At 34.7% G+C, this 12581-nt stretch overlaps 1 protein-coding gene across 1 annotated transcript in view; it reads right to left on the bottom strand.

The window, feature by feature from the left end:
* COL24A1 (collagen type XXIV alpha 1 chain) overlaps window positions 1–12581 on the bottom strand; it is a 400363-nt gene that overhangs the window by 136056 nt on the left and 251726 nt on the right. The window contains exons 28-31 of the mRNA XM_081222837.1: window positions 11231–11284; window positions 4191–4244; window positions 3860–3904; window positions 3697–3741 (exon numbers count right to left, since the gene is read on the bottom strand). Coding sequence (XP_081078963.1) covers window positions 3697–3741; window positions 3860–3904; window positions 4191–4244; window positions 11231–11284 — 198 coding nt within the window. The remainder of the gene's footprint in view (window positions 1–3696; window positions 3742–3859; window positions 3905–4190; window positions 4245–11230; window positions 11285–12581) is intronic.

The following is a 12581-nucleotide window of genomic DNA, read 5'->3' as shown; positions in this document are numbered from 1 at the left end:
TATTTAATTAGAATACAAGAAGGAAAGGAGAGAGTAAATGGTGTAGAAAAAAATATCCTAAAAAAAAAGTTGAAAAATTTCCAAATTTAGTGAAGGCAAATTTACACATGCAAGAAACTCAGCAAACATTAAGCTGGATAAATGTGAAGAAAATCCATCTAGACACATCATAGTCAAACTACTGAAAGCCAAAGATAAAGAGAGAATCTTGAAAGCAGCCAGAGAAAAATGATACATTATATGCAGGGGAATAATGATAAAGATATGTGTGGACTTCTCATCAGAAATAATGCAGGCCAAAAACAAATGGCATGTCATCTTTACGATGGTGAATGGAAACAAACAAAAACCCCTGTTGACCCAGATTTCTATAACTATAATTATAATTCTATAATTTCAGTGAAAATATCCTTCAAGAATAAAGGTGAAATAAAGAAAAACTAAGAGAATTCATCACTAGAAGAACTTGACTATAAGAAATCTAAAGGAAGTTCTATAGGCTGCAGGGAAGTATACCACTTAGAAATGTGCATCTATAGAAAGGAATGAAGAGCACCAGAAATAGTAAATGCATGGATAATTTTAAAAATCACTACTTTCCTCCTAAATATCTCTAATTTATATTTCATTTATATTAAAGTAGAATTTTAACTTTGCAATATGGGGTTTATAACGTATATAGATATAAAACAAATAGAGCATATAAGACAGGATGCTGGTAAACAGGTCTCTATGGCTGCAAGTTTCTTACAATTATGTTAAGTATTACTGTATTAACTCTAAGTAGACAGTGGACAGTTACAATGTGATCCCTAAACCACGGGTTGGCAAACATCAGTCTGAGGGCCAAATTTGGACCATCACCTGATTTTGTAAATAGTTTTTTTTGAATAGTCATGCTCATTCCTTTATATACCATCTATGGTTGCTTTCACACTATGATGACACTAGAGCTGAGTAGTTGTGACAGAGACCATACGGCCCACAAAGCCTGAAATATTTTGTGGCACTTTACAGAGAAAGTTTGCTGACTCCCGACCTGGAATAACCACTTAAAAGTAATAATGAGAAGTAGAGCTAAAAAGCGAATAGTTAAATTAGAGTGGAGTTCTCAAAATCATTCAGTGCCTAAAGAAGGCACTGCACACCAACACTGCTGCCACGACAGAAGAGAAACAGCCGTAAAAATGGTAGACCTAAATCCAACCACATCAATAACTACATTAAGTGGAAATGGAGCAAACACTAATTAAAAGGCAGAGGTTGTTGGAATGAATAAAAAGGCAAGGTCTAACTTTAAGACATTCACTTTAAACATCAAGGCACAGATGGTTTGAAAATAAATGAATGAAAAAGATATGCCATGCAAACAGCTAGAGAGACTTACATATCAAATAAAGTAGATTTCAAAACAAACAGTATTACCAGGGATAAAAAGTATTACCAGAGATATAGAGGAACATTTTGTAATGATAAAAGTCTCAGTTGATTGGGAAGACATAGTAATCACAATGTGAATACTCTAAAAATAGTTTCAAAATACATAAAGCAAACTCTGACAGAATTAAAGAGAGACACAAATATAAAATCATAGTTGGAGAATCTAATACCCTTAACTCATCAACTGAAAGAATATCTAGATAAAAATCAGTAATGTATGAGCTGTTATAGTTTTTTATAAGATTTAGAAAACTAAAAAGTTACTCAGGCTTTATCACCTTAATAACACAATGAATCATATCCTTTCTTCTTGATTCGCCCTTTGAGTCAGATATACGTGTGGCTGAAGGCAAGTATAGGAAACAATGTTGGCCCATAGACAAATATACTTCTCCTGTTTATCTGGACTAGCAGAGTATATATGTGTTACCAATTTCCTTATAATACCTAGCTTTAGAATTATGACAATTTAGAGATGCATCTTTATTTTACAGATGAAGAAAATATGATCCAGAGAGCTAATCAATCTAACCAAGACTATACAGATATTAGGAGCGTGCACTAGAACAAAGGTTAATCTGATCTCCAGTGTATCTTTCTACTATACAGCACTGCCTGCTTGTTGACAGTGCATAAATGAGAGATGCTGAGATTACCGTGCAGGATCAAACAAATCTTTGGGGCATCTGTATTTTTTGGATTAATTGATCCAAGCTTCCCTCAGATCTCAAAAGTCTCTTTCAGTTTGATTGAGACCGAGGAGACAATGTAGGTATAAAGTTAAGTAAACCTCAACAACTAGTATTAACTCATGATTTACTGTCACTCACTAAGGTAACTTTACTCTTCCGGTAGTCTATGAAACTTGTTTGCCATAAGCTACCGTTACAAAATGGTTCTAGTAACTTTTATTTGATTGAGAAAATCAAATATCAAATTTTACATTTACCCATGCATATCTGATAGGTTGAAAATGAAGGTAAAACTCTAAGGAATGTCAACAATGTACAAAATGAGTAAGTAATTTTATTTCTCTTGGCCTCATTTTTCTAAAGTAAGAGGAATGGACCTGATAAATTCCAAATTTCTCCACTCAACTACAACATATTGGTTTTGTATACAGTGTAGCAAAGTGGAAAGAATCTCCAGAAACACCATTTACATTGATATAATAGAAACTTAGATGATGAATATTAACACTCAAGGAATGTTCTTTGGCGATGACTTCAATTAATAATATAATGTCACACACAAGTTCTTTCCCTGGATACAGTCATTTTTCTCTTTTAAGTCTCTGCTACTTTAGGTTTGCCCATTGGTAAATATAATGCTAGTATGGGAAACAACCGGCAGGGGGCAGCAGATTTCATAGAGGAACAAGTAAATGCAGTGACATTAGTGAAAATTACTACAGCAGCTAAAACATTTTTGTCCACTCCTTTTCTGACTCTTCAGATTACTACAGCAGCTAAAACATTTTTGTCCACTCCTTTTCTGACTCTTCAGTTGCAGTATATTTAAATTATGATATAATTTAATAACTTTAAATTATACATATATATATGACAAATCAAAATGTCATTAAAATTATGATTACAAATGGAATTAAAAACCCATACATTTAAGCTCATGTGCTCAAAATTATATATGTATATATGTGTAATATGTATGTGTGTGTGTATATATTTCTCTTTTTTAAAAAGTACACTTTACTCCCCCTCAGTTAGTGATGATAACCACAGAACTTGTGTTCCAGAGAAGAAATTGTATAATTCTGAGATTTTTGATGGTAGGAAAATATTTAGCATTATATAGTATTAAAAACTCTTAGAGCAGTGCCATGGGAAAACATGATGACACACATAGCTCCACACTCCAAGGGTGCAAACAACACTCAAGGTGAGTTAAAATGAAACTAGGCAAGAAGCTTCAAAGAAGTTTCTTATGTTGGCTTTATTAATATTCTGTTATATTTACATGACATCATACCACTTTATCTTGAAATGGATTTTACAGAAAAACTATGATAGCAGAGGTGAAGTAAAAGTATCAGTTATCACCACCGGTTTATAGATAGGTACAAAAAAGGCCCAGATTGAGTAAGCAATTTGCCTCAATAAAAGACTGACCCAAGGACTGAAGGAGGAAAAGAACTTGTATTCTCTTAGTCTAAAATACTGATTACTAAACAAGAGTTGTATCAGAGAATAAAGTGGATAAAATTTGCTTCTAGCTTGGCCATTTTTAATTACTTACTTGTTTCCCTTGAACTCCTCTCTCTCCAGGGTTTCCAGTCTTACCCTACATAAGAAAGAAAATGCCTGGGTCAAGCAACTCCCTCCCCAAATATGAATCACACACCAAGAAAAATGGAAGATATTATATGTTTATCTTTAATGTGAAATATTTTACTACTTACAATAAGACCATAAGGCCCTCTTTTTCCTTGATCTCCTTTTTCACCCTAACAAGAATCAATACCAGGTGAGTTAATCAGAATGTGAATTATGGTCTTATACACGTTAACATACACTCATATACCAAAAAACTAAGACATCAAATACATAGTTCAGTAATAAAAAGAATACATTTCTGTGTGTGTAGTAAAAACTTTATGTATGTTTCATACTTAGACTAAGAAAAAATTCAGAACCATACTTTTATAAGGAAATACATCAGTGTTTAGACAGGTAGGACATATGGGCTCAAAGATATTTAACTGTGTATGAAATGAGAAAATAAGTGATTACCTTGGCACCTTGTATACCTTGTTCTCCTAAGAGACCATCTGGTCCTCTTGGTCCCTAGAGATGGAAAAAATATCCTGTTGTTAATTTTAAATGTTTCTTTTTTACTGTTATGCATCCTTACAAATGGAGACACTGGACTCTTTTTTAGTTGAAAAACTCCTTTTGCTTGTTTCTGTGCCATGAACACAGTAAAGAATACAGCTGAGTATATGGATGAACCCATTTGCATGGGAGAAGCAGGCCAGTGTTTTCAAGATTTAACGCCAAATAGTAAATCAGATGACCACAAAAACAGCTGATTCAGTTGTTGAGGTAGCTGTAGTATAGGTTTGTAATTTGAGTATTTTGTTTACCTTATCCTTTACTCTGCAGAAATCCAGGATTTACTCTAAAAACAACTCTAAATTAACTTTAAAGTGGCTGGTTTGTTTGTCCAAACAGTCTTCCTAAGTTTTATATTTTTGAAATGGAACTCTTCTCATCACTTTATTAGAAAAAGAATGCTGACTGCACTGTTCCCCGCTATGCACCTGCTTGACAGCTGAAAGATGGCAAGGGGCACAGAAAAGGAATAGAAAATGCTGCTGGGAATGTTCATGTAAATTTAAAACTTCTCAGCTATGTTGCTATCAACATTAATTCAGTAATTAGTTATGGAGAAGCATTTGTTGCAAAAGTCATTCTCTAATGAAAGAGGACAGTATATGTTCCTTGCCTAATTATAACTGTCCTTGGAAGATCTTAAAGTCCTTTGCAAGGGAATTAATTTAATTCTACAACCATTAACTGAACATATACTGTGAAAAAGGCACGGCATTAAGTGTTATGGGAATCCACGTTATGAGATAAGGTAAATTATATAAATAACTATAAAATAGGCAGAGATATTGTGTGTTAAGGGCTAAAGGGATCAAAGGAGGGAGAGAGCTTTCACATGTTTGTAAAGGGAATGAAGATATTATTTTGACAGTCAGAGATCATACTCTAAAAGAAATTCTAGATGGAGGCATAGTATGAGAAAAGGGTAAAGAAGCAGGAAAAAAGATACTTAAGAATGAAAAAACTAGTTTGTTTAGCTGAGCTGGTGATTACATGGAGTATTTTTTTAGTATTTCTATATGAATAAATAATTGTGAAAAGACTGGGATTTAAAACGTGAAGGACTGGAGTTTATATTTGAATCAATAAGCAATGAGGAGTCGCTGAAGATTTCTATACAAAACAGTGATACAAATCTCCCAATACAACATGCTGATTTGAAGAAGTCCCGTAGGCTTCAATATCTTCTATTGTACCCCATCTGAGGCCAGCTTAGTTTAGCTTTATACTATTAAAAAGCTGCTTACTTCCGGGAAGATCCCACATGCCGCGGAGCAACTAAATCTGTGCACCGAAACTACTCAGCCTGCGCTCTAGAGCCCGCAAACCACAGCTACTGAGCCCGCGAGCCACAACTACTGAAGCCTGCGCACCTAGAGCCCATGCTCTACAATAAGAGAAGCCACTGCAATGAGAAGTCTACGCACCGCAACGAAGAGTAGCCCCTGCTCCGTGCAACTAGAGAAAGCCCGCGTAGAGCAACAAGGACCCAACGCAGCCAAAAATAAATAAATTTGAATAAATAAATTTTTAAAAAAAGAAATGAAGGAGAAGATATCACTACAGACCGCTGAGACATTAAAGGGAAAATAAGGTACTACTATTGATAGAAACAACTCTTCACACATAAATTCTACACCTTTGGAGTAAACTGACCCATTCTTCAAAAGCAAAACTCAAAACAGGTCAAGGACAAAGAGATTATTTGCATAACTTTGTATCTATTAAAGAAATTGATTTTGTAAATAAAAACCTTCTGAAATAAAAATCTCCAGAACCCGCCCCCCCGCAAAAAAAGAAAAAAAAAACCCTGCTTACTGTAAACAGGACTCTCTTCCTGGGTGCCCTTAGGGTAAGTGCATACCCTGATCCTCTTGGACACATCCACAGGATTGGAGAGAAGACTCACACTCCATGAGGATCTATAGCTCCACTGGGCATACTAAAGCTAAGCCATAGCTCTAGCCCTACAATTTCTGTCTATATTTAAGGTACTCCATGATCTGTCCCCAGTTTACTTTTTGATCCTATTTTTCCATAAAAGACTGCAAAACTAAGTTAAAGTATTAATGTACAGGACCTTGAATGTCAAATTGAGGAGTAGGGACTTAATAGATAAGTGACTTTCAAAGTGTGTTGTTGTTCATTCAACAAACATTTACTGAGTGCCAACTATAAGCCAGGTATTGTTTTAGGCCCGGAGGATACAGTAGGGAGAAGAGACAAATCCCTGAATTTATAAACAAGCAAATAGATATATAAAATTAAAATATAAAATGACTATAGGTAGTCAAGTGTAATGAAGAAAAATAAAGGAGGTTAAGGGACTAGGAGGAGTCCAAGGTGGGGGGCTCCACTTTAGATCAGGGTCTGAGAAGGCTCTCTAAAGTGACGTGGGTAGATCTGAAGGAGCTGAGACTGCAGGCTATGAAAATAACTTGGGGAAGATCATTCTGGCAGGAGAAATAGCAACTGCAAAGGTCCTGAGGTGGGGGCTTCCTTGGAATGTTTGACAATTAAGTAACTAAAGATGGAAAAAAAGAACAATGTTTAAAGGATGCCTCTGAAGTTTTAAGTGCAAAGATCTTTCAGGACCTTGCTCCAATAATCACCTTCATCTTATCAGTAGCCTGTATTGATTCTCTTTCTCCAGCACCTTCTATGCTTATTTTCTTTTTCTGCCCTGTAAGAAAACACTTTCCAAATTTTTTTGGAGTAATAACAGAACGTGGCTGAGAAAATATGAAAAGGAATCAGTGGTTAGCATTCTAAAATACCACAGAAAACAAGTAAGATCTAGAAATGTATCCACTGGTAACTAGGCACTTAACTCCTTTGCAATATGAAAGTTCTGACTTTCTTGGATATTTTGTTAGTAAGTAACCAGTGGAATTATGACAGCATTAATATAAAAACAAATTGGAAGTGTAAGTTTGGTTAGGGTAGAAAGTGGGGGGAGTGGGGAGAAGATAACAATTTTGACTCTAGACAACCAACCACATGGTAGATCCTGGTAGATTAAGGCTAATGCTAGAGTTAGAAGTCATTCTGTCTAGGTTTCAAAGTTAGCAGCCATAAGGATAAAGCTTCAAAAGGCCCCCAAACATAGAGTAATACATTAAAAAGAATTTTAAAAAATTCTTTGGTCCAAAAATGATTGAAAAAAGTCTCATTTCTTAGATAAAAATAAGATTAAGTGGTTGCCTAGATATATATGTAGAAAAGGCTGCATTGAGCTCAGGAAGAAAGTCTCATAATTAACTGCCAGTTTCTGCCTCAGCACATAGATCACCCACTGTCAAGGCTGAGCTAGTCTAAACCCTGCTTTTTAAGATGAAGCAACTGAAGCCTGCAGATATCAATATAAGTGAGTCACCTGATTCACATAATGTCTAAATGTCTAAAGACTATGAATAACTGTGCTTTATTAAGTTTATAATATTTTTTCAAATGTTAAAAAATAAATAGATGTAATCCTGTTATCAAGTGAATTCAGGCTGAAATAGAGGACGTGAAGTTTAGAAGAAGTTTACAAAATGAATATTAAACATGAGTAAAATGCTGATTGGTATTATAGTTGAAAGTAACTCCCTCCAAAATTAAGGAATACTTTAATGATAATCACTCATTTTTTTAATGTTTTCCATTAAAAATATTTTTACTTACAAGTACTTTCACATTTATTATTTCATTTACTAAACCAGGACTAGACAGGGAAAAAAGAAAGAGAAGAGTCTGCTCCCACTGTGATGACAAAGATAGCCACATTAAGTTAAAAAAAAGTCTAAGTACAACAATTATATCTAATTAAAGGCTATAAAGCCTGAGGTTTCTAGTTAAGAGGTTAAGGCTGGCAGAACTCTAGGAAAGTTTGGTCCTCTCTATGCTTCAGTTAAGGGTTGGTTCATTAGCTAAAAGCTTAGCTTTATCAATATCTGCCAGTTTCACTTTGATATTGGTTGTAAAAGTTATCCCTGGAGTTATTCTTTGACTCCTGAGACATAACAAGCTTCAGGACAAGCTATAAGAAAATTAGACAAGCAATATTATAATAGGTACCTAATTGGGTATAAAGTTATTTTTTCTAATACCTGCCTTAAAATCTCTACCTATAAAGCTCTTGAAGAATGTATTCTGGTTAAGTTAAAAAAAAATCTAATCCTTTCTTTATCCTCTTTTGGAAAAGTTAAAGTTGGCTACAGGTAATTCTCCCATCAAACAATCTCAAACTACATGAATATTTTCAGCCAATCCTGTTATTTTTTTCAGTTACATAAGGGGCAGGATTACACAATCTTCATAAAACTAGTTAGAAAAATTTTCATAATACTAAGTTGCTTAGGTTATTTCCTGAGATGGCAGGTACTGTTGCTTGTCTGAGCTTCTGCTATTCTCTGTCAATATTGTATGATACTTTAAAAGCCACTGGACTGTAAGTCATTAAATCGTAAAATCCATGTGTTAGATCTAAGAAAAAGTTAACCTTGAATCCTCCATGATAGTAAGAGAGTGTCTGACAGATGGTATTATATCAGTAAATGTTAGATAGATGAATGGCAGATGGATGGATAGGAGAGAAGCAGAAGGACAGGCAGACTCCTTGGGTTGTGGTCCTACCATTCATGATGTTTGCATGTTCACCTATGATAACAGTACAAATCACAGGCAGAACAGCAAGGGCATACAAGCACTAGTTTCATAATGAGACTTCTTTGTGTGGCCTCCTAGTGCAAATGTGCCTAGCTTCCCCTCCAATGTACTGTGACACAGTTGTGTGTCATAAAGTGTTACAGGTGTGTTGGAACTATTGACCCCCTCAGCCTTTGGGGTAGCAAGGAAGGGCTGGGGTACAGGAATTCCCAGCCAGATACTTTTGTCATTTATCCCTGTGGGCTGAACATATAATATATTCTCATTTTTTTGTGAGTGAAAAATATTCGAAAGGGTATTTATTACGATCACATCTATAGTGGAGAATAGATTGGAGAATGGATTGATGGGAGAAGAAGATACTAGGTGATAATTAGAATGGAACTTCATAATACTATATTCTTTCCCAAATATTCTGGTCTTTAGTTCTTTTTGATATTCCCAATGCTCACTGATTATTTGAAATACTCTCCTATAAAGGAAGCACTTTTGCATTAAATAAAGCCCTTATTTCTAAACAAAAAGATCTTGTTTAGAAAATACTTTAAATAATTTAATATTTAAATAATTATGAGAAGCCATTTGGGAACAAATCAGTAAAACGTATTTGGAGGATGAGAGGAAAATAGACACTTGAAGAGGTGAGAATTGAAAACAAAGTGTCAAATCAGAAAAGAGTAATAATTTGCCCAAGGATCACAGGGAGGTTAGAAAACTGCAGGGAATATGAACTTTCCATATGACTTATCAGATAGTACAAGTGGTTCAGAAACATATCTTGCTTAGGTACATGGCTTATGCCTGGATAATCAATAAGACCTCAATTACTTAGCTAACCAAAGCAAGTATTTCTGTTTTTTTAAATCGTTCACAAAACTGGTTGAACTTTCCCACTGTGAGTAATACAAAGTTGAATAAACACATTTGACCTGACCAAGTACTGAATGCTGGCAGGGTACAGACCACTAAAATGACAGAGTACAGATCATCTTCCATGAGTTTTTTTTTTTATTATTTTAAATCTCATTTGGGCTAAAATAGATGTGGCCATCAGGATTATTTATAGACTGTAAATCCATAAGCCAGAAAGGAAAATAGTTTTTCAGAAAAGAAATGACAATACAGAAAAATTTGCTCTCTTTTTTTAATCTTCACCTAAAACACAGCACATGAAATTAAAGTCGTTATTTATTTATTTTGCCTATTTTCTTTTCTTTTCTTTCTTTCTTTTGGCCATGCTGCACAGCTTGCAGGATCTTAGTGACAGCACCAAATCCTAACCACTGGACTGCCAGTGAATTCCTAAAGTTGTTATTTTAAACTGAGCATTTTTCTCCCATTTGCCAACTGGAAAATGGCAGTTAAAAAAAAAAAAAAACTTTGTTATTTGGAGGCCATGTTTTTAGAATTTTAAAATATTTTCTTCACTGGCTGTAAAAGTCAAGGTAAAGCCAAGGGAGAAAACAGAGTTCTTAAAGCCCACATATTCAAATTAATCAAGGAAAAATACTCTAAAATTCAATAGGGGTATTGAATAAGCATTGGGTTTGGAATCAGACACACTAAGGTTTGAATCCTGGTTGTGCCATAGACCTGCGTGTCTACAGTTCATATACTTAAACTCTCTGAGCCCCGTTTTCCTCAACTGTGATATCTGAGATAAATGCCTCTCCATCCTAGAGTGGTTTTGAGTATTAGGTTAGATGGTATATGTAAAAGTGCCTGGCACGTGACAGGCATGCAACAAATGGTGGTTCTTATTTCTTTAAAGAAAAAAAAAGGATTTAATGTTTAAAAGACTTAAAGAGTTTTAATTTAATTCTTATGCATATTATTAGACAATGATGACATATTACCTCTTATTTACAGTGAATAAACTCTTAGTCATCCTGTGTATTCTTATTCTACTTCTTATCACTCTTATTCTGTCATGCTGTTACTATCCCTTGCTATAGAAGTCTCTTGTGAGTAGAAGAATAATTTAAACATCTTTGCGTTTACAATTCCCCCAAAGAATGAAACTGGAAGTTGGGAATAAGAAAGAAGAATTATTTGTCAATAAGTGAAATTTCTAAAACACAAAATGGAAAAGTATGGCTTTATAAATACAAATGATTATGAATTACATTTAAATTAATGTAGGTAGGTCATCTAATATAATGAAAACAAGAAAAAACCCAACAACTTCTAAGCATGATCTAGAAGATATAGAGCTATTTTTGCTGAACGCATCACTATTTATGATGCCATTTTTAAAAAGGTTAATGCACTTCCTTGATTAGATAACTTACTCTTCGTCCTTTAGGACCTGGACTCCCAGGTGGTCCTCTTGCCCCCACAGGGCCCTAGATGTTGAAAATTTAAAAATCAGTTATAGAATTAACAGGAATGTTATGAGAACAGTAGTTACAACCTTTCTTATGATATGTAATTCTCCTTGGAAATTCTTAAAATAAAATTGATTAGTCTCCTTTAAAAATATGCTTTAATTATTAAACAAATACCATACTACCCTCCCCCAATATTCTGCTTCTGACATAGTCTACAATTTGGAGAAATTTAATTTCTAAGTATTTATACCCTGAAAAAAAAAGGGAAGTATTTAATATTCACTGACCACATAGTTTTTAGGATGAGCACATATGGTGGTGGGAGACACAACACATAAGGGAGACACCCACTTAGCCAGTCTGACCAGTCTAATATTCCTGGTCCATCAAAGAAGCAATGGCTACTTTTGCAAGATTTCTTTCTCATTACTCTAGATACTTATGATAATCCCATCACATAAAAATAGATTTTTTTCTGTTACCATGAAAAATGTCACAGAATTTTCCAAATTTACATGCCACAAAAAAATAGCCTTATATACCCTGAGAAAACCATAATTCCAAAAGAGACATGTACCAAAATGTTCATTGCAGCTCTATTCACAATAGCCCGCAGCTGGAAACAACCTAAGTGTCCATCATCGGATGAATGGATAAAGAAGATGTGGCACATATATAGAATGGAATATTACTCAGCCATAAAAAGAAATGAAACTGAGCTATTTGTAATGAGGTGGATAGACCTAGAGTCTGTCATACAGAGTGAAGTAAGTCAGAAAGAGAAAGACAAATACCGTATGCTAACACATATATATGGAATTTAAAAAAAAATGTCATGAAGAACCTAGGGGTAAAACGGGAATAAAGACACAGACCTACTTGAGAATGGACTTGTGGATATGGGGAGGGGGAAGGGTAAGCTGTGACAAAGCGAAAGAGAGGCATGGACATATATACACTACCAAACGTAAGGTAGTTAGATAGTGGGAAGCAGCCGCAGAGCACAGGGAGATCAGCTCGGTGCTTTGTGACCGCCTGGAGGGGTGGGATGGGGAGGGTGGGAGGGAGGGAGATGCATGAGGGAAGGGATGTGGGAACAGATGTATATGTATGACTGATTAACTTTGTTATAAAGCAGAAACTAATAAAAAAATATATTAAAAAAAAAGAACTTTTTTAGGTTGACAAGTGAAATTTGAGTAAGCTCTGTAGATCTGATAAATAATACTGCATGAATATCAATTTCTCAATTTTGATAATTTACTATGATTATGTAGAAAATGTCCTGCTTTTTAGGAAATACACACAGAAG

The sequence above is a fragment of the Mesoplodon bidens genome, assembly GCF_964165515.1.
Source record: "Mesoplodon bidens genome assembly, chromosome: 2".
Taxonomy (NCBI): domain Eukaryota; kingdom Metazoa; phylum Chordata; class Mammalia; order Artiodactyla; family Ziphiidae; genus Mesoplodon; species Mesoplodon bidens.
The sequence above is the reverse complement of the archived record's forward strand: the minus strand, read 5'-3'. Positions and strand labels throughout refer to the sequence as shown.